At 35.8% G+C, this 23284-nt stretch overlaps 1 protein-coding gene across 2 annotated transcripts in view; it reads left to right on the top strand.

Annotated features, from left to right (window-relative positions):
* The first annotated feature begins 468 nt into the window (after positions 1–468).
* Positions 469–23284, top strand: part of MIS18BP1 (MIS18 binding protein 1) — a 56942-nt gene continuing 34126 nt past the window's right edge. Inside the window, exons 1-6 of one of the 2 annotated variants that reach the window (XM_037834930.1) lie at positions 469–912; positions 5740–6369; positions 9843–9998; positions 14269–14753; positions 19637–19710; positions 21303–21433. In XM_037834930.1, coding sequence (XP_037690858.1) covers positions 5832–6369; positions 9843–9998; positions 14269–14753; positions 19637–19710; positions 21303–21433 — 1384 coding nt within the window. In that variant the 5' untranslated portion in view covers positions 469–912; positions 5740–5831. Of the gene's footprint in view, positions 913–1735; positions 1849–5739; positions 6370–9842; positions 9999–14268; positions 14754–19636; positions 19711–21302; positions 21434–23284 lie in introns of those variants that run through there. The other variant, XM_037834931.1, reaches the window with a different exon arrangement.

Raw genomic sequence — 23284 nt, 5'->3', positions numbered from 1 at the left:
CCTAAGAGCTACTGTTGCAAACTGCATTGCAACCCAGAGTGCCGAAATCAACTCTTTTAGAATCCGAGATGAATGATCAATTTCAAAACTATCGCCATTCCTGCGAGAATAGCTCAAACTAAACATCCCATTGCGAGTTTAACTTCACATTTAGTCCATTATACCCTAAAGAACAAAACGTTCTTCCTCGGCCTCAAATATCTGGAGGGCAGCAACAACAAACACTTCTTCAAAGGAATTCAGCAAGTTGTTTCCTCAGAGGTGGAAGGAACCTAAGCCAAAAATTCATAACCGAACACACGTGTTAAATACGAAAGCGCTGAGGAGTCCCTCCCCAAATACTTTGAAACAAAGAGGATGGTATCTTATAAGGGCCAAACTTAATAATTGCCGTTATGCGGAAGAGCGCCGGCGACGGACGTCGGACTTCCTGCCGCAGAGCATGACGGGATGCGCGGCTGTCTCGCGGGCCTGTCTGTCTCGCGCGGCGAGCTTGGCGCTCTTGGCGCACTTGGCGCACTTCTGGAAATTAAAGAAACGCCAGCGACAACTGGAGTGGCACGCTCTCGACCCTTGACCGCTTGAGGTCGTCCACTTTTTGTAGAAATAGCATTAATCACGCGGCTTGGGGACAGTCCGGGATTTTGTGGAGCCAATAAGACACTGTGGGTGACGCAATTCCTGAGCGCGCCAATCCCTGGCTGGTTGGAGGGCGGGCTCTTCGAATTTGAATTCATAAACTGTTGTCGGTGTCAGGGAGCCCCACGGGTAGTGATCGTAGCGTGGGATCGGGCCGCGGAGGTCTAAGGCCAATGCAGGCCTGAGGCGTGAGCCCTGAGGCACCCGGCCCCCCTCCGCGAGGGAGTGAAGCCGAGACTCCCGACATCCTGCCCTGCTAGGTCCTTTCCCAAGGTACGGTCTTCCAGCCCGCTCTTCTCGTCTCCTGTCCTGGGTTCCTACCCGCCCTGCGGTTTGCAGTCGCTCAGTTCTCTTGGCCCACGCGGGTATTGGTAGACACTGGCTTTGACATTAATTTCACATTTATTCGGTATGTATTTGTTGTAAGTCTACTGCAGTTGTCAGATTGTTGCCCTTAGGTTCATTTCGGTAGTGCGATCTAGGACACTAAAATCCCCGGGGTGGGGTGAGGGGTGGGGGTGAGGACAATTTTATCTAGAATGATTACCAAGGAGGAAATTTTCTTGCGTCGCTGCCAGACTTCGCATTGGGACCCAGTAACTACGGGGCTATAGAAACAATGATCCATCCAACATACGTGTTTTTCTGGTTTAATTATTTGTTAGTTTGTAAACGTTTTCAGATGTTAATAGAATTATTTAGAAAGTGGAAGTCTCCTTACTCTTACTCTTCAACGATAAGCAGTCTTAAGAATTTGGTGTACTAGTTGCTAGATTTTTTTTTCCTGTGCTTATGCTCATGTGTGTTTTTTATTTTCACAGAAATGGGATTGAAAGACCTGTGCTTTTTAATTTATGTTATTTATTTGATATTTCTTGGATACTTGCAATTTAGTGTATATATTTCAGGGTTCTCCAGAGTTGTATTAGCCCGCGTTTTCCGAAACGACAGAATATGTATAAATATATGTAAATATATAAATATTATGAGATTTATTATAGGAATTGGCTCACCATTTGGAGAGGGTTGGCAAGTCCATATTTCATAGGGCAGGCTGCAAGTTGGGAACTCTAATGAAAGTTTCAATGAATTCCCCAGGAAAAGCTGGCTGGTTAAAGTAGAGATGGAAATTCTTTGTTACTACTGAAATCATCAGTTCTCCCTTGAAAGTCTTCAGCTGATTAGATGAGCCTTCTCGCATTGCTGAAGGTAATCTCCTTTGTTGATTGAAAGTGTAATCAGTCAGAGATGCAGTCAACTAATGATTTAAATGTACAGAATACTCTTACAGTTAAAATCAAACCAATACTTGTTTAGCCAAACTATAACTAAGTGTGACCTTGGACGGATCATTTAACCACCCTAAGCCTTAGTTTCCTCATATTCAAAACAGGGAATAATAACAGTATGTTATTTAGAGTCACTATATGATTGCATAGTATCTGTCATGTGAATGTTCAATACGTAATGGCTGTTACCACATATTTGTATTCCCATGTGGCTGTTTCTGTAGGAAGAAATCCCAAGTGAAATTTCTGCATCAAAGATATGCAAATCTATATTTTAAAATTAATCTTTACCAATCTGATAAGCAAAAGAAATCAGATTTTAATTTCTGATGATTTTGCATCTCTTCATTTATTAGTAAAATTGGGTACCATTTGATTCATTTATTGACCTTTTGTATTTCTTTTAATTCCTGATCATTTTCTTTGGACAGTTTTCTTCTTGCTCATCATCTCTTTTTAAAAAAATGATTCATTAGCTCTCTTTGAATGTTAGGTATGTTAGCCTTTTGTCATATTTGTGCTGCCCTTTTTTTTTTCCTTCAATTGTATCATTTACCTTTTAAATTATAATTTCCCCAACATTATCTCCCAGTTTTGGTTAGTATGCACTGGGATTTTTTACTTACTGCAGTATAATTATTATTATCACAACCACTATCACTGCTACAATTACAGTAAATTCCTAGGAGAACATTTCATGTATTTTGGGGAGGAGAAATAAATTACGTTCAATATCATATCCACGATAACAAAATTTAGCCTTAGTGCTAGACTATGAAAGCCCATAGCCAACTTTTTCATACATGGTTTTCCCATTCCTGAGTCTTTTATTTTGAATAAATAGTTACTTTTTCCTGATACATCAGCATTTGTCAGTTTTCAGAATAAGTCCTAGGGATCAGATTTACCAAACAGCCTAAACAGTCTAATGAAAGCACAGACATACCATTTTAGAATTCACTCTCCAGTCCAAGAAAAACTTATTGTACACCTCCATCTATTAGGTCAAGTATGCTTTGCCCTCAGGCCATACTCTATTTCCTCAACTTGAGGGTCATCAGTTATCTGTATACTGAATCTTCACCATCTGACCGTTAATCAGAGTTGAGCACTAATAATTTGTTTTCTTTATTCTGCTCTTCTATTAACTAAAAAGAAATTGGAGCCTAAGGACTTAATTTGGGGGGTGGGGGCTATACCTGGTGAGTTTTTTGTTTTTCTTCTCTATTCTACAAAGCCTCTATGGTCAGGAAGTATCCTAGGTGAGTTTTTTCTCTACACATTACTGTTTTCAGTCAACAACACTGAAATCATTGGCAAATACAGTTCTTTTGGCTTCTGTTGAGTTGCTATTTGTCATATACTGGGAGAGAATTTCTCCTTAGAACTTTTTATGTCTTTTGGGGAGGGAAGTGGCATTTGAGGATTTTCAGAATCTTGGTTACTAACCTCTATCCTGCTTACTTGAATTGGGGTGGAGGGTGGTAGTGGGAAACATGAAAGGGAGGAGCTTTGTGTGAGTGCTTGGAGCCTTTCATTGTGACCATGATTATCTGCTTTTAGATGAAAACAGTTCTGTATGTCTAGTAAAGATTGGGCCTGTTTTCAGTGCTGCTAGCATATTTGCAGTTTTTACTTCTCATTAGAATCTCAGAAATGGGATTGTGTAAACCTGCGCATACTTTGCCATTTTTCCTAGTAATTGTCCACTTGAAGAAAAAAAAAGGCATATTTATTTTTTGAAAGACAGTACAACTTTATTGTTATAGTTTAAACTGAAAGAATACAGAGTATTGTACTCCCAGCACAATTCCTAGTATCTAGCAGCACACTGCTTAACACATGAATATATGCACTAGTACATATCTGCTGAATCGACGTCCTTCTATGGAAAAATTGCAGTGGTGTTTTGTGTCACAGGGCCAGACTCCCAAGATAACCTTCTTTGTCAGTTCTTATTGGGAAATTTTTTTCCTTTATTTTTTTTCTCTTACTTTATAGCATAAATTACTGGATAAAATAAGTTCATGTATAAATTTTTAACTTTGATGTTTTTATCACAAGTTACTATAGATATAGATACTTGATATCCTTTGGTCTGACTGCATTGGTATTTTCTGTTACAGACTTTTTATGCTTATGTAATGCCAAAATTTTATTGGAAAAATTATAAGTTCAGTGATAAGAGATGCTATAGATCCAAATCAGTAAGTTCCAAGCTTGTACTAAAATTATTTATTTTACCAGGTATTACTGAATACAACTGTATTCTCATCTAGAATCTTAATTTCTAGACTTAGGGAATAAAATTTAGACAAGTTAAAACAAGTCTAAGACCATGTGTGATCAACTACTTGACTTCCTCTAAAAATTCCAAATAGCATTAAAAATTTTTATTTTAAATTAAGATGATTGTAATTTGCCTTTTTTTTACAGCTTTTTGTATTTATTTTTTAACTTTGACTACAGAAATAAATTTTTCACTTTATAAACCTTTTGCAACTTTTGTATTCATTCCAGCTTTATCCTACATTCTTAAACAATTATTTAGAGCAAAGCTACTTTCTCTTTCCCTCTAATTAGAACAACATTCTTTATACTTTTTATACAACATGCTGTTACCATTAAAATCAAACTTGCTAGAATAATGCCAAACATTTAAAACACTTTAGTTAATCCATTCTGAAACAGTAATAAACAATCTTTTGGCAGGGATTAATGGAATGTATAGGTGTTACATTGTTCCGTAACAGGATGCCGAGAATTGTTAGGAATAGGAATTTGTTTTTTGTGTTGCTTGTCCTGCAAAGGCAGAGGAGGCAGAGGTGGCCAATTTTCCTCCTTTTTAATTACATCTTTTTTTCAGACTCCTCAGGGAGAGCCCTGGGCTGAACGAGAACGATTGAAGGGGACATAGGGCAGTACAAACTAGCCCCCAGGTTATTAAGGTTGAGACCAATATTTTGCTTTCTAATTTATGTTTCTTCTTAAGGATATAGTTGACTAGTTTTCAACATTTTAAATTTAAAGTGCCTTTTTGAATAGAAGATAGCTGGAGGTTTTTGTTCCCGGTACAGGTGGGGATGCAGGAGGAGGTGGCGGAGGAAGCTCCTTAAATTGAGGTGGGGGAGTGGAGGGTGATGGAGAGTGTGGCTTAAGGGGGAGAGAATCTTTACCCTCTGGGTCTGCCAGATTATCATTATTTTTCTCCTCCTCATCCTCAGTTTATATATATATATATATATATATATATATATTTTATGTAATTTGCTTTTGATTTCAGGGATTTGCAACAAAAACCTCATAATTAAAATATTCTGGAACATCAGAAAGTCAGAACTGACAATTATTTAAGTAATTGAATGGATAGATCATTGTTACTGCTGCCTTAAAATTTATATGCCTAGGAAAAATTATATCTGTAAAACTTAATTTTTTATGATAGATAATGTCAAATGCAGATATCATTTAATGCTTTAATGCACATATTTAGGACTTGAGGTTCATGTAAATTTAAAAAAACAGATATATTCAAAATTCAGATTTTAGAGCTATTATACAGATGATTTGGTAAAAGCAGCTTTTTTATAGAGAAGTAAATTTAAAGACCAAACTGCTCATCTATTGAAACATAATAAAAATGAGACTTTAACAAACAGCAAAATCTTAGTCTGATTTGTGAGCTATAAATTATCCAGTTTTGTTATAAGCCAATTAAGACTTGTAATTAGTATAATGTTGTTATGGAAAGGAAATGTAAACTTTTTCTGCATCATGGCATGATAAAGGTTGATTTCACATTGAACTACAGGTTCCTCCGCATCCCTGCTGAAGTTCTACCCTGAAAATTGTGCCTAAGTGATTTTTCTGTTAGAGGAACTTTGTTGCTACAGTTTTATCAAGATGATTACAACACCCTTGAAACATCCAGGAGCTCACTTGACTTCAGAGACATCTTTGCAAAGAAGAAATATGCCCATGCATGCAATCTTTTTTGACAGCATTCCTTCAGGCACACTTACTCCTGTAAAAGATTTGGCAAAATATCAGAACTCCTTTTTAAAATTACATGACCATAAAAGGAATCAGTTCCTAGAAATGACAGCTTTTAAGAATAAAAATATATTTCAATCTACCATGCTAGCAGAGGCCACCACATCTAACAGTTCTCTTGATATTAGTGTTATTAAGCCGAGCAAGGATGGGTTCAAAGAAAAAGCAACCTATGAATCGCCAGTAAAAATATTTCAAAGAATGAAAGAAAAAGTACTGCGTGACAAACAAGAACAAGCAGCAAGAAACAGTAGTTTGTTGGAACCACCGAAAAGTGAAAGTAATAAAATCTTAACTCCTAATGGAGCTGAGAAAAGACTATTGCAACATACCTACCTCTGTGAAGAAAAGGAAAACAAATCATTCCAATCAGATAATTCACTAAGAGGTTAGTTTTATTATGTGTTGGCTAAATAGCTATAATATCTTAAGTGTTTAATGTCAGCCACTGTTTTAAGTGGTTGGGATACAGCAGTGAACAAAATGGAAAAAAATCTGGAGAGAGAGATAATTAACATATTAAGTAAGTAATTTTTATGGTACAGTAGAAAAGAGTTACAAAAAGGAAAAAAGGCAGAAGAAGTGATAGGTAGACTTAGAGGGAGTTGTAATTTTCAGTGAGATGGTCAGGGTGAACATCAAAGAGAAAGTAGCTTTTGAGCAAAAAAAATTGAAGGAGGTGGTATATGCAGAGAGAATTGGGATGATCCAGACAGAGAACTGCTGATACAGATGGCCTGAGATAGAAGCAAATCTGACAAGTTTAAAGATAAATTATAAGGTTAGTGTGTACGTTATGGAGTGAGTGGACAGAGCTGGAAGGAGGAGATAAGTAAGAGTGAGTCAGATAATGTAGGGACTTATGGGTGAACATGAAGGTTTTTGCTTTTACTGTGAGCGAAGTGGTCATTGGAGGGTTTTGAGCAGACGAATGACAAGATCTGACTTACGTTTTTAGAGTATCGCTGACTGTTGGTTTGAAATGGGAGAGTTATTACTGAGAGTTGATGTTGGCTTCATCCAGATGTTAGCAGTGAGGATAATAACAAGTGGTTGGGTTCTGTATGTATCTTGAAAGTAGGACCCATAGGATCTGCTCACAGATTGGGTATGGAAAGTAAGAGAAAGAGATATAAAGAATGACTCCTAGATAGTTTTTTTGTTTCTCTTTTTGCCTGAGCAACTGGAAGGATGGAGTGATTTATTGAAATGGGGAAGACTGAGGGAGGAGTGGGTAGAGAATGTTTCAGTTACGTTTTTTGTCATGTTAATTTCTATCTATGTATTAAAAATTTCAAGTGTAGATGTCAAGGAGGCTGTTGGAAAACAAGTCGTTGGAATTTAGGGAAGAGGTCCAGGCAAAAGAAATGTATTGGGGAATCATTAGCACATAGATGGCCTTTCAGGTTAGGAGATTAGATGAGATCATCAAGGAATATGTGTGCACTCCAACATTTAGAAATTAGAATAGAGAGTAGAAACTAGAGAAGGTGACTGAAAACCTGGTAAGGAAGAAGGAAAGCCAGGAGAGTGATACTTTGGAAGCCGAGAGAAGAAAGGGTTTTAAGGAGAAGGGAGTCATCAGTTGTGTCTACTGCTGCTAATAGGTCAAGTAAGATGAAGGCAGAGATATGACTGTTGGATTTAGCATTGTTGTGGGGCTTTGGTGACTTAGATGAGGGCAGTTTTGATGGAGTGGTAGGAGCAAAAACTTGATTTAATAGAACTTAACACAAAGTGAGAAAAGAAATTGGCAATGGTGAACACAAACAATTCTTTTCATTAGTTTTGTCATAAAGGGGAGAAATTTTTAATGATTGGTGAAGTAACAGCAAGTGGGTGATTATAGTGATTTAAATTTAAGCTGGTTAGACAGGGAAAAGAGGACATAAAGGAGGTGAAGGAGTGTGAAGAGAAGTGTAGATCTTGTTGGGATAGTCAGTGTCAAATTCATTGGAATTAACTGGAAAGATAGGAAGTGGTCAGAAATTGGGATAATGGAATTGAGATTTTGATGAGTTGTGGTAATTGATAATGGCAAGATGTTTTACATACATTATCTCATTTTGTTCTCTCAGCAAACACAAAGAGTAGAAGCTTATTTCATAGTCTAGTAAGTAGGCTTGTAAGAACATAAGTCTGCTCCATGTCTCACAGGTAATAAGGGACATACTGAGAATTGAATACAGGTATCTGCACGCCAATGCTGTTAACCATTTCACAGTAGATTATGAATATATGGTTACATTTCAAGGGCAATGACCCACTCGGATACAGAAGAAAGAGTTTTCTAAGGGAGTTTGGTGGTAGGGGTACACAAAATAATCTATTTCTCATGGTCTGGGAGAAAAAGGAAAAGCAAATGAAATAATGCATATTAAAGCACATTTTATATGTAAGGTGGTAGTATTCAGCGAGGAAGAAATATCTGACTGCTTTGAGAATCTGATGATAACTATTAACCCTTTCCCCCCAAAAACTGATATAAATACAAATACAAATTTTGTATGTAATTCAGAGACCTTTTAAAGAGCCTCTGCATGGACCTTGGACTCCTGAATAAATAACCTGGCACATATGACATTATATTTGATTGAATTACCTCCTTTACTGCATTGCCCATCGGTTTTCAGTAGATTGAGCTAAAGAAGAAAGAGAAACATCACTTTTTTGTTTGATTCATGTTTTTATAATAAAATCTATATTAAAATTTCTTAGGCCAAAGTGGCATACTTATTAAAGCCTAATCACTACCACATTTTTTCATTTATAGCATTTGAAATTAAACATTTACGAGAATTCTGTTCTTCCTTGCACAGGTTTTAAGTCTACTATCTTACCCTATTTTGTGGAAAAAACCCATTTCTCTATTCAAGAAAAATAAAATTTTAAAGATCTCAGATATAAAACAGAAAAAAATAAAACCATTAGTCCCTATTTGTCTAGTTCATAAACCTGCCTACCGTGTTGTGCCTTTGAAGACCTGCTGAAGAGGTGTAAATTATGGTTTAGTAAACTATTGAATTTTTTTTTTAAATCTTCATTTTATTGAGATATATTCACATACCACGCAGTCATACAAAACAAATCGTACTTTCGATTGTTCACACTACCATTACATAGTTGTACATTCATCACCTAAATCAATCCCTGACACCTTCATTAGCACACACACAAAAATAACAAGAATAATAATTAGAGTGAAAAAGAGCAATTGAAGTAAAAAAGAACACTGGGTACCTTTGTCTGTTTGTTTCCTTCCCCTATTTTTCTACTCATCCATCCATAAACTAGACAAAGTGGAGTGTGGTCCTTATGGCTTTCCCAGTCCCATTGTCACCCCTCATAAGCTACATTTTTATACAACTGTCTTCGAGATTCATGGGTTCTGTGAATTTTAACATTTGATTTTTAAAGTATGTAACAACTCTTCACCTGTTCTTTCATAGTTTAGATATTTACAGCAACCAGAAGCAGAATCAGAAAAAGACTGGGTGGCTCTTCATATATAATCATAACTAAAGCCATTCATTTTACAAATTAAAAAACAGGCCCAGAGAAGTAATTTTGTTTGTTCTGGGTTGAATGCCCAGTTTGTGGCAGGACCAGATTCTAGATCTCTAAGCTACAAAGTCTAGTCACTTTTGTCTAGAGCTGGCAAGTTGTAACATGGAGAACTTTTAAAAAAATTATTCCACAGATTAATGTAGGTAGGTATACATAATGGGGTGAAGGCATGAGATGATAGTAAAGGGGAAAAGTTATGTGTTTCATGTTGCAAAAATACACTATGCTGGTCTGATCAATACTGAATTGTATTTGTTTCAAGATATTTGAAAGGCTTTTTTTTTTCCTTTTTAGTGACTAACAGAATTCAGCTTCCTGTCTCTTTAAAAAAATTCTTAACTTCAGTCCAAGAAGTTCCTCTAGAATCATCAAATAATATTTCCCTTCCAATGAAACAAAAGATTGGATGTCAGCAAGAAAAGAAATCACCCCTCTATAATTTAACCTATGGTAAAGTGCTTTTTGTTTTGTTTTTTAATTTGCAACTTAAATGTATTATTAGGTATTCTAGATAATTATTTTCCCTGTTTGGGCAATATGCATTGACTGTGGGTAAATTTATGCTTGAATCTTAAAAGCTAAGGGCATTCAGAGAAACTCTGGACAGGTGGGTGGAACACCTTTTTTAATTGGGTTTTATTGGTATGTATTCACATACCCTACAATCATCCACAGTGTACAATCAGTTGTTCACAGTACATCATATAGTTGTGCATTATCACTAAAATCAATTTTTGAACATTTTTATTACTCAAAATAAATAAATAAAAATATAAGTAAAGAAGAATACCCAAAATATGCCATCCTCTCTTCCCCCCATTATTCATTTAATTTTTGTTCCTGTTTTTCTACCGATCTGTCCATACACTAAATAAAGGGAGTGTGAGCCACAAGGTTTTCATAATCACACAGTCACACCATGTAAACTACGTAGTTATACAATCATCTTCAAAAATCAAGGCTACTGGTTGCATTTGGGTGGAACACTCTTATCCTGAAATTTTTTTTTATTTTTTTAATTCAATTTTATTGAGATTGTTCACATGCTGTACAATCATCCAAAGTGCACAATCAATTGCAGTTGCCCACGGTACCATCATACAGCTGTGCATCCATTACCACAGTTAACTTTTTTTTTTTCAATTTTTAGGACATTTTCATTACTCCAGAAAAGAAAGAAAAACAAAAAAAGAAAACTCAAATCCTCTGATATCCCTAATCACCCCCCCTCCATTATTGACTCATGGTATTGATACATACTGTTGATGAAAGAATGTTAAAATACTACTAACTATAGTACATAGTTTGCAATAGGTATATTTTTTCCCTATATACCCCTCTGTTATTAACTTCTAGTTATAGTGTCATACATTTGTTCTAGTTCATGAAAGAGATTTCTAATATTGGTACAGTTAATCACGGACATTGTCCACCACAAGATTCACTGTTTTATACATTCCCATATTTTAGCCTCCAACTTTCCTTCTGACGACATATGTGACTCGAAGCTTCCCCTTTCCACCACATTCACGCACCATTCAGCACTGTTAGTTATTCTCAAAATAATGTGGTACCGTCACCTCTGTCCATTTCCAAACACTTAAGTTCAACCTAGTTAAATATTCTGCTCATAATAAGCAACAACTCCCCATTATTAAGCCTTGTTCTGTATCCTGGTAACTTATATTTCATGTCTATGAGTTTACATATTATAATTAGTTCCTATCAGTGAGACCATACAATATTTGTCTTTATGTTTCTGACTTATTTCACGCAATTTAGTGCCCTCAGGGTTTCTTCATCAACCTGTTTTTTTTCTTAAAGATGGTTTTGTTCACCCCCCGTACATTCCGTCCTAAGTAAATGATCAGTGTTTCCCTATATGATCACATATTTATGCATTCACCACCATTACCACTATCTATATAAGGTCATCTCCATTTCTTCCACCAAAAAGAAGGAAGAGTCAAAGAAGGTAGAGAAACAAAAGAAAAAGAAAAAAAAAAAATGACAGCTAAAAATTGACAAAAAGAAAGAGAATTAAACCAAAGTAGAATAAAAGAGTCAGACAACATCACCAATGCCAAGAGTCCCATACCCCTTCTTTATGTCCCTCTGTTATGGGCATTTAGCTTTGGTATATTGCCTTTGTTACATCAATGGAAGCTTAATACAATGTTTCTGTTAACTATAGTCTCTAGTTTGCATTGATTGTATTTTTTTTCCCCAGTACCACCCCATTTTTAACACCTTGCAAGGTTGACATTCATTTGTTCTCCCTCATGTAAAAACATATTGGTACATTTTATCACAATTGTTGAGCACTCTAGTTTTCACTGAGTTATACACTCCCAGTCTTTATCTTTCCTCTTTCCTTCTGGTGTCCCACATGCTCCTAGGCTTCCTCTTTCAACCATAGTCAAGTTATCTTTGTTCAGTGTACTTACATTGTTGTGCTGCTACCATCAACCAAAATTGTGTTCCAAACCTCTCACTCTTGTCTATTCCTATCTGTCTGTAGTGCTCCCTTTAGTATTTCCTGTAGTGCTAGTATCTTGTTCACAAACTCTGTCATTGTCTGTTGTCAGAGAATATTTTAAACTCTCCCTCATATTTGAAGGACAGTTTTGCTGGATATAGGATTCTTGGCTGGCGGTTTTTCTCTTTCAGTATCTTAAATATATCATCCCACTTCCTTCTTGCCTCCATGGTTTCTACTGAGAAATATGCACATAGTCTTATCAAGCTTCCTTTGTATGTGATGGATTGCTTTTCTCTTGCTGCTTTCAGAATTCTCTCTTTGTCTTTGATGTTTGATAATCTGACTATTAAGTGTCTTGGCGTAAGTCTATTCAGATCTATTGTGTTTGGGGTACGCTGCACCTACTGGATCTGTCATTTTATGTCTTTCATAAGAGATGGGAAATTTTCATTGATTATTTCCTCTATTACTGCTTTTGCGCCTTTTCTATTCTCTTCTCCTGGGACACCCATGACACGTACATTCATGTGCTTCATGTTGTCATTCAGTTCCCTGAGACGTTGCTCATATTTTTCCATTCTTTTCCCTAACTGTTCTTTTGTGTATAGGATTTCCGGTGTCTTGTTCTCCAGTTACTGAATGTTTTCTTCTGGCTCTTGAGATCTGCTGTTGTATGTCTCCACTGTGTCTTTCGTCTCTTGTGTTGTGCCTTTCATAACCATAGATTCTGCCAGTTGTTTTTTCAAACTTTTGATTTCTACCTTATGTTCACTCAGTGTTTTCTTTATATCCTTCATCTCTTTTGCTATATCTTCCCTGAACTCGTTGACTTGGTTTTTTAATTGATTTAGCATATTTCTTTGAAAATCTTTAATTGGTTGTTTCATTAAAGTGAAACAATATCTCAACTGTATCTTAAGTGTAAGTTTGTTCCTTTGACTGGGCCATATCTTCATTTTTCCTAGTGTAATTGGTAGTTTTCTGTTACCTAGGCATCTGGTTTCCTTGGTTACCCCAATCAGATTTTCCCAGCCCAGAACAGGCTCAGGTCTCAGAATGGGGCTATATTCAGTTTCAGGTTTCTCTGAGGATGTATCTTAGAAGATTGACAGACTTTCCTATGAGGCCTCTAGCCGTTGTGCTTTTCCTAACCTGCCCAGCAGATAGCCTGTCAGCCTGTCGCTCCCGACTGGTATAAACAGATGTGGCCCCTTTACTTCTCAGTTTAAGTTGTTTCTGTTTTGACTGTTTTCCCCCAGGTTCTGGGTTCTGAGTTCTGAAGGGAAAGCAGGCACTAGAGCTGGGCCCCACCTCCTTCCTCTTAGGGAAGATAGACCCCCTAAGGAGTTATATTCTGCATTTGAATCGCTCATTTGTCTCTCTGACTCTGTTATCTCCACCCTTGTCTGGGTCAGAGTGCTGTGAACTGAAAATGGCCGAGGCTCTCTTTACTGAGCCACTCAGGTTGAAAGAGAGAAAAATGGGAAAAAAGCCCCCTTTCCGAGCCAGTCCATGACTCTCCAGTTTTGCCTATCAGTCAAGAGATAACACACTTGGTCTTCTGGGCTCCCTTTCCCAGGGCACAGGTGTTTTCTGGCTCTTTAAGGTCAGTTGTCTCTAAAAGCCTCTATGTTTTTCCTTCTTTTTTTTAATTAAAGGAACTTTTTTTTTTTTTTTTTTTCTGTTAGCCCCACTTCTCCACAGGGAGCAACCTCAGGGTACTTCACTGGAATTGATCTCAGGGTACTTTGCTGCTTGTTAGGGGTTTGTCTATGTTTGTAGCTTGTATTCTGCAGTCCACATTTGTTAATTAAAACCCCAGTTGGAGCTGGGCTGAGCTATATTTGCTTGTTCTCGGACTGCTGCTTTGTCCTACAGTAAGATCTTGCAGCTCAGCCTGTCATGGGGGGAGGGGGCTCCCAGCACACTTCTGCAGTTTTTACTTACAGGTTTTATGCTGCAATCTCAGCCATTCCACCCAATGTAGATTGGTGTACCGTGTGTGGACAGTCGCAGTTGTCCCCCAGCAGTTGTTCCACATTATTTACTAGTTGTTCCTAGTTGTTTATAGTTGCTCCAGGGGACTAAGAAAATCTACCCCTCTCTGTGCCACCATCTTGACCTGCCTCATGATGATTTATTTTTAATTTACATACTTTTAAATTGACTATTTTATTTCTCTCTTTTAATGTTACATAACCTTTCCTTTTTTTTTTTTTTTTTTTGTATTTCTTACAGAGTGTCCAACTCTGAATCAAGAACATGAAAATGTTTCATCTGTAGAAGTCTCTAATAAGACATTAGTTAGTGTTCAGTTGGCTAAACAAATTCTTCACTCAAAGACAGATACAATTGCAACCACTAAATCCAATAAGGAAACATTTGTTTTAGAAGGTGTTGATTCTGTCTATGAAAAATCTCAAAATACTACTGTTAAGGCTGTAAGTATTAACTGTGTTCCTGCTAATGTTAGCAGTAAATTAATGGTTTCTGATAGTGAGGTGACACCAGACAGGACTTTAAAACAGAACATTAAGGAAGAAAATGAAAAAACAATACCCAGAGAGACTAGTCTTCCAGGATCCATGAATAATACATGTAAAATTGTGCTCGCTACTCCAAGACTTCATTTAACAATACCTCGGCGATCCAAAAGAAATGTTTCAAAGCTTTCTCCTCCGGTTATCCCTCAAACTATTACAAATGGAGTAAAAAAGTACAAGGTAGGAAAACCTTTTTTTAATGCAGATATTTATTTCTATTTTTTAACCCCATTCTTCAAGCTTGAACTCTTATACTCTCTCAGTAATAATAGCTTTATTTTAATTTTTTATTACTATTTAATGTATATGCAATGTAGGCTATTGTGAAGAGCATTGGGCGTAAAGTAAGAAAACCTGGATGTTAATTCTTACTTTGATTTTACTAGTTGTTTAGTCTTCAGCAACTCACTTACTCCCTTTGGGGATGAACACTAAGTTCCTTCGTGCTCTTAATTTTTTTTTTCCTGATTCTTGGGATACTATTAACAGAGCAGTTAGGAGAGAAAGAAATTATAGCATCTGAAGATTTGAGAATTTTCTCAATGCAGTTTGTGCCCACCCAGCTTTTTGGTTAATTTCTGAGAGAGAGATGTTCATAAAACAAAATATTGAACAACCTTAATGCAGTTCCCTCCATAGTCTCAGCATAGTTTCAGACTGCAGATAGTGACCTTTGGATGGATTATGAAATGAGTTTAGTGGGTCATGATTACCATTTAAAAAAAATAAAATAGAATATAGTGGAAAATACCAGAACAGAATGCAGTGATTAGGATAAGTATTGTTTGTGAAAATTTTATTTCAGTTATGTGAGTATAGATCCTTTGTTCTATTGACTTTGGAAGAGGATTTGCATAGAACTCCTCTGTTCCAGGTTAAGCTTTCCCTTCCCATCCTTACTGCCCCCTGACACTGCTTAAGTCACCATAAAAACAAAGGACAGTATAAATAAAATTGATCATTTGCTTCTTCCCTCTAAGACAGTGGACTTCAAACTGGGGTATTGCTTTCCTTCATGAGTACTTAGATGTTCCAGGGAATACAGTTGGTACATAGAGTTTTAAGGGAATTTCTGGATCCTCAATTTCAATATATACACTTTCCTAAAAACATACCTGCCATTAAGGCCTTTCCTCTCATAATCTGCTCCTCTATTTTACAAAAGAAAGGCATACCTTTCACCCATTCAAAATTATTCTGGTGCATTGCTCTGAAGTATTGCTTGTTTCTGTAAATAAAGTTTTATTGGAACACAGCCACCTGGGTATTTACTTATATACTATCTGTGGCTGTTTACACGCCATAACAGTTCTGATAATAGGTGTGACAGAGACTTATGGCCCTCAAAGCCTAAAATATTTACTGTCTGACCCTTTCCAAAAAAATAGTTTGCTGACTACCCTATTGTATAAAAACCTGAGAGGCATCAAACTTGGGGGAAATTTGAAATACTGCTTTATTGAAAAAATGAATTACTCAGTGACTTGTTTGAAAGGAGATTGTTTCCAATTCTTTGCTTTTGGAAAAATTGAAGGAGGATCTAATAATTCATGGTAGTAGATCTCTGATATTCTTGGTATATAACTTGGAAGGAGTTCAAATAATTGAGTAACTCTGCAATAATAAAAAAAAAAAAATTCCAGTCCCATCTGCTTATTGTGTTTTCAATGTTTAAATCTATAACATGAAACAAAATTAATGTTGAAACTATCCATATTTGTTAATAAGTAAAATTTATTCACAAATGCATGCACTAATTGAAAAAATGCCATTCATTTCATTAAGAAATGCATTTCCAATAAAGTTTTTACTTTTTATGTTTAAAAACATTATCAACATTTATAAATGTTCATAACATTTATCAACATTTATAAGTAAAATATTAATATTTGATAAGTTACATATTAATATATATCTCCCCCTACTAAAAATAAAATATTATATTATGTTAATATAATATTTCCCCCAACTCCTATTTCTGGTTTCGTCTTTGATGACATTAGCATCCATATAGATGATCCAAATAATACCCTTGATTTTTTATCTTTTTTTGACTTATCCCCTACCTTGACCCTTTACCCTATTCATACCCCATACCTTGTCATTGTCAGTATGTTCACCAAATTCTTAGTACCACCCCTTGTCTTTCCAGGTCATTCCCTCTAGTACTCTTCCCTTACCCCTCGCCAATAATACCCTGACTTCACTAACACAACCTCCAATCTGCTATCCCTCTCATGTCCTCAATTCCTTCTTTACCCCATAGATTCCATGGTCCAACATTTATAACCATTCCTTGACTAAATTCTTAACTCTATTTTATTTCCCTCTGTCTTTCCCTGGAAAAATGCTAATTGGGTAAATTTAATTCTTCATCCTAGACACCTGCACCTGAGAAGCTGGAGATGGCTAGAGCAAAACACAACCATGCAGATGGATCACATGTTAAATATGACAAACCTCAAGTGGGCTCTCAGTATTGCCCATCAGTCCTGCTAGATTTCACCTGTCAATTCACTCTCTGACTTCCCTAAAAGAGTACTGCACAATTTTCTGTCTTAATACCTCCAAATTTGCTCCCTCTTCCTCATTCTTAATTCACCAAGAACTTCACATTCCCAAGACTAAATCTACCAACCTACCTGCTGCTGTAGCCACATACTCTGCTTTCTCTTCCATTAAAATGGATGAATAATTTGTACTTCTTTTCACTCCTTACCACTTAAGGACTCTTCCTTTACACTTATCTCACTTTTTTCCTCCTTTCTAAATCATTTCCATTAGCATATAAACATGTTGAATTATGGCTTATGTAAATATATATAACATAGATTATATTATACCAAAGAAACACCTTCCCTTTACCCCATACCTCCCTGCAGCTACCATCCCATCTTTTTCTTTTCCTTTACAGCAAAACATCTTGAAAAGAGGTATATATTGTATATATGGTCTTTGATTTCTTCTCCTCTCAATCTCTCTTGAACATGTTTCACTTTGGACCTTCATATCTGCTACTCCCTGAAAACTGTTCTTTTCAAGTTCACCAGTGACTTTCATATCACCAAATCCAGTTGATTGATTCTTACTCCTTTCTGTTCTCAGTCTCAGGATGGTTTAACAGAGTGAATTATTCCTTCCTTCTCAAAATATTTGTATTTCCTCTTGGATTCCAGGAAATCTCTCTTTTGTAAGAGAAATTGGCCATCCCTTTTCTGTCCCCTTTGCTGCCTCCTCTTCCTCTCCCCAGCCTATAAATGTTGGGATTCCTTAGGAACTAGTCTTAGAAATATTTCTCTACCAACACTCACTTTCCTAGACTATATCATCCAGTACCATAGCTTTAAATTCCATGTCTAGGTTGATAGCTCCTAAATATCTCTAGCCCAGAAAATTCTAAACATCACACCCACATATGCAGTTGTTTATCATGGTTTATATGACTACATAATTCAATCCCTGGAGATCTTCAGCCTCACATCTTATCACTCCCACTTTCTTATACTCAGGGCCTTTGCACTTGTTCCCTCTGCCAGAAAGAATCTACTCCCAGATACCCGCATACCTCATACCTCATTTCATTTTAGTTCTCTCTTCACAGATCCTCCCTAACTATCCTGTATTTAAAAGCAGCCCCAGTTGTTGAGTGCCATATGTTTATTTATTATAGTAATTATAACTGCTGGCATTTTATTATATATTTGTCTGTTTGGATGCCAGCCCCTGCTTGCTGCTCCTCCCTAGGAGGAGACTAGACCACAGCTTAGAAAGTTCCCTCTAGGAGACAGCAGTTTTGTTTTGTTTCTTGTTGGGTCCCCACTACCTACAACAGTACCTAGCACATAGTAGAGCCCAACAAATGTTTGCTGAATGAATAATAAATGGATATTTTGATATGTTACATAAGCATTATGAAACAGTCTTTAAGCCGGAATACCCAGCTTTGTAGTCCTTCTGTGCCACTAATTTGCTGTATGTGACATAGGCAAATTATTTAACTAGACTCCTAGTGTTATGAGGATAACATTAGTCAGTGTATCTAAGATGCTTGAAACATTCTTTTAGGGTTTTCTTTTATTTTTATCATCTCCATCTGACTGATTCTTTGATTTATCTCAGGTAGTCCCAAATGTGGGAGTGGAAAAACAAGTGTTAATTTGTGTTATTTATTACCCCCTCCCCAAAAGCGACCTATAATTTTTTAAATGAACATAATTAAGAAGTTAAATAACAGAGTGCCCTCCCATGTTAGCATCTTTTTCTGACCGAGCAAAACTACTGCTGGAGAACCTGTCTTTATACATTTATAATTTTATGTATAAAGTACTACTTGGTTTAGTTGTTCTATGAATTTTGGCTTTATTTCTTATGAGAAATAGTTCAGTGATAAATTGTTGTGAAATAGAATCATTTCTTTACACAGATATTTTTAAAGTTTTTTCCATTGTAAGGGAATTTTATGTGTATAAAATAAAGAATTCAATGGGCTATTCAGATGTTTTCTTTGAAATTGAATTTTGTTAAAGGTAGATTACATCTGATTAATTACTATTAATTAAATTTTTAGTAATTTAAGTTAATAAAATTTGAAATGAAACTGCAAATCAACTTTTGATACTAAAGTAGAAATAAATGCTCTGATTTTTTTAAGGACAAGAGGGATTGGTAAAATGTATACACCATAGTCAACTTTTTTTTTTCCTCTCCAAGATATTGGGTCTTTTGGGGGACTTTGTATTTTAATGGATACTTTGGATTTTTCCCCCCTCGGAGGTTGAGATATTTGTTACAAGGGTATGTGAAGTATAATAGCTTCTGATTGTAGAACAAACTATGCTGTATATCCTCAGTTCAGTCTCTCCCTTCATCTTTTCTGTTTCATTATATACATGAGTTTTACTTTATTGCTATTTAAAATAAAATGTGATTCTAATATAATGGGCACATAGGAATCATTTGGGTTACTTACAGAAAACATGAGTTATTCTTTAAGGTAAATGAATTTGTAATGCTTATTCTCCAAGAAGTACAGGAAATATGTCCTTTGTTTTATACTTGAATAGGTAGTCCAACTACAAGAATGGATGATTAAAGTCATCAATGATAACACTGCTATATGTGTAGAAGGAAAATTGATGTAAGTATAACATTTCAATATTCTTTCATAAAACTTAAAACAACTGTGTGTTAAGTTAAAAGAAGAGGTATGGAAAATAACAAATAGCATCTTCCTATAAAACAAATATTTTCTAAAGAGATAAACTGAAGGCAAACAAAATGGCTTTGCACGTCCTGGCCATGTTGATTGTTACCAGCTTTCTTGCTTTTGCCTGTTTAAGTTATTTTTTAAATAGTGACTGCTCAAATTTATATAATGCATTACTCTTTTCAGATGTGCTAGTAAGTGAACTAGTAGTATCTGCTTAATTATATATGATCAATTAATATTTACTACATGCATTTCAGTCTAGATTCTCACATCTAAATAGGGCAACTAGATACAAATTAATGATTCAGAAAAGGAATCAAAATTATTTAAAACTTAGCCGTAGAGCTACGTATTAAATAATCATTGGCACTATCTGGTTCTCCCTGAAGTGAGAGCATCATTAGGTAAGTGGGTTTTACCTAATTCTTCTACTCCTACTCTATTAGCACCGTTTCCTATTTTTCAAAACCAGTGTTTTAGTGGTAAAAAAAAAAAAATTGTAATAAAAGGTTGTAATAGAATCTATAGGATATCACTGTTCAAGATACTTACTTGACAGTTTATAAATAGAATATATAAAATCTATGACACCCACTCTATTTCTGTCTGCCTTGTGCCCATTTCCTTAATGTTCAAGAGGCAGTGTAGGTTGCCATGATTTGAATCCCATTCCTGCCACTTATTAGCTTTATGATGTGGGCAAGTCACTTATTTTCTTTCAGCCTTAGTGGCCTCATTTATAAAATGGTGATAATAATATTACCAGCCTCTGGAGTTGTTTTGAAGGTTAAATAAGTCAATATGTAAGACTTGAGAACACTGCTTTTAGATTGCTGTTTAAATGTTTGTTAAGTAAAATAAAGCAATAATAACAGAAAAAGAGAAGTAATATTAAAGTATAATGTATGAGTTTAGTGTCTGAACTTTTAATGTATGAGTTTAATTCCATTTATTTTTAAAATTTCATTTAAAGAAATATGAAGAACAGATTTATGGGTCAGTGATTTGATACTGCAGTTTTTTCTTCCCCCCACCCAGAACTTCTTTTTAATGCTTTCTAAAATGGAAGATAAAACATTTGGCTGTATGGTGAGGGTAAAAAACACAAGATGAGATGGCTCTTAACTACATAATTCTGTGAAAACTGACACAAAATAGCTGCTGAAAAGAGGAACAGGAAAATAATTCTTTGGAAGCCATAGCATCAGTTAATCTGGACTTGCATTTCAGCATCAGATATTTAGAGGAAGCCCTTGCTTCCTTGCTGATGATGTATTTTATAATAGGGGCCTGGTTTGGCTACAGTACATTTTCTTGGTACATATTCCAAGGATCATATTAGTCAGACATTTCAGTTCTACTGCGATATTTGGCCCTCAGATGTTTTGTAATTATTTTAATTACGTTAGTTTAGCTAGAGTATAAATTTCTGATTTTATATTATAAACTTATATATTTATATGTGACAGATACAAAATGTGAATATTTTGGCCTTATCTAAGCTATTTTTTTCCTCCTAGAGATATTACTAACATATATTGGCACAGTAATGTAATTGTAGAACGCATGAAGCACAACAGACTTAGGACCTTATCGGGCAACATCTATGTATTAAAAGGAATGATAGATCGTGTTTCCATGAAAGAAGCAGGTAACAACTGTCATTATTAATTGATAATTTATAATCCAGAATTTCATTAAGTGAAGCAATTAATGTTAACAGTAGTGTACATGCATTTTTTGATTAGATGTTTTAAAATTATGAATCAATCAAAAATTAAAACTGACCACATTGTGTATAAAACTAGTATATAAGAATTGATCAGATTTCTGTGATTCAATCACTGTTATTGACGGTTTAGATAACTTGTGTGATTTAAAAAAATTCAAGTGAAATAGTCCTTATTTATGAGGAATTGCTTCATAAGAATATATCTTAATTTCTTAGTTTGTCTCTTTGTTGAGCCTGACTGGCACAACTACAGTCCTGGTATAATGTTAATTTTCTGCCTATGCCTTGTACACAACAGAATATGGCTGAAGAAAAATAGACCCCAGTAAGTCTACTTTAAATTTATGGTCATCAACAAAAGTAAAAGCCCTTTAGTGGTCCGTCAGTTCTGCTTGGCAGGCCTACCACATTTCCCTAATCCATTCACTCTTCCAGAGATGAGATCTCTTTCATCTTTTTACAAATCTCTAAAACCTACTCCTTTACTCTCTCTTCATGTAGAGTGGAGAGTAGAGAGCACCTGAGCATTAGAAGCAATTAGAAGAGAATTCCCTTCCACCACTTCTACTCATTTGTTTGCATCTGTGCCTGCTTTTATTGTAAATGAACTATCCGTGCTGCCATTGATGCCAACCTCCCCATTTGTAGACTAGCTCCCATTTTTACTCTTTTACTGAAGGGCATCACCCCAGCAATTCTTCCTTCTCCCTTCTGTTTCAAAAAACTCTCTTTTTAACTACACGTGTCCTTCCACCTTCTTCTGTACTTATTTACAGAAAAACGTCTTAGATTTGTTTATACTTTCTTCATCTAATTTCTCTTGTATTCTCTCCCATTTCCTCTTGCACTCTTCTTAATCATGCTTTAACCCCTAATTCTTCACTGAAACAGACATTATCAAAGTCACTAATGACCTCCATGTTGCTAAATCCACTGCATACTTGACACAGTTAAATATGCCTAACTCCTTGAAACACTTTCTTTTCTTGGCTTCTGGAATACCATATTCCTGATTAGCCTGCTACCTCCTTGTCTGTTCCTTCATTGTTTCCTTCATTTCTTTCTTCTTTGCCTTTAAATAACGAGGTAGCCTGGGACTCTTTCCATACTCAGTGCTGTGCTAATTTCTTTTTAGGCTTTAAATATTTGTATGATGACAACTGCCAAATTAGTCAAGACCTCTCCCCTGAACATCAGACTCATTTTTTTTTTTAATCTTCATTTTACTGAGATATATTCACATACCACGCAGTCATACATAACAAATCATACATTCGATTGTTCACAGTACCATTACATAGTTGTACATTCATCACCTAAATCAATCCCTGACACCTTCATTAGCACACACACAAAAATAACAAGAATAATAATTAGAGTGAAAAAGAGCAATTGAAGTAAAAAAGAACACTGGGTACCTTTGTCTGTTTGTTTGTTTCCTTCCCCTATTTTTCTACTCATCCATCCATAAACTAGACAAAGTGGAGTGTGGTCCTTATGGCTTTCCCAATCCCATTGTCACCCCTCATAAGCTACATTTTTATACAATTGTCTTCGAGATTCATGGGTTCTGGGTTGTAGTTTGATAGTTTCAGGTATCCACCACCAGCTACCCCAATTCTTTAGAACCTAGAAAGGGTTGTCTAAATTGTACGTAAGAGTGCCCACCAGAGTGACCTCTTGGCTCCTTTTGGAATCTCTCTGCCACTGAAGCTTATTTCATTGCCTTTCACATCCCCCTTTTGGTCAAGAAGATGTTCTCCGTCCCAC

Source organism: Choloepus didactylus, chromosome 4 (assembly GCF_015220235.1).
Source record: "Choloepus didactylus isolate mChoDid1 chromosome 4, mChoDid1.pri, whole genome shotgun sequence".
NCBI classification, from domain to species: Eukaryota; Metazoa; Chordata; class Mammalia; order Pilosa; family Megalonychidae; genus Choloepus; species Choloepus didactylus.
Note: the sequence above shows the minus strand (reverse complement) of the source record. Positions and strands in the feature narration are given on the sequence as shown.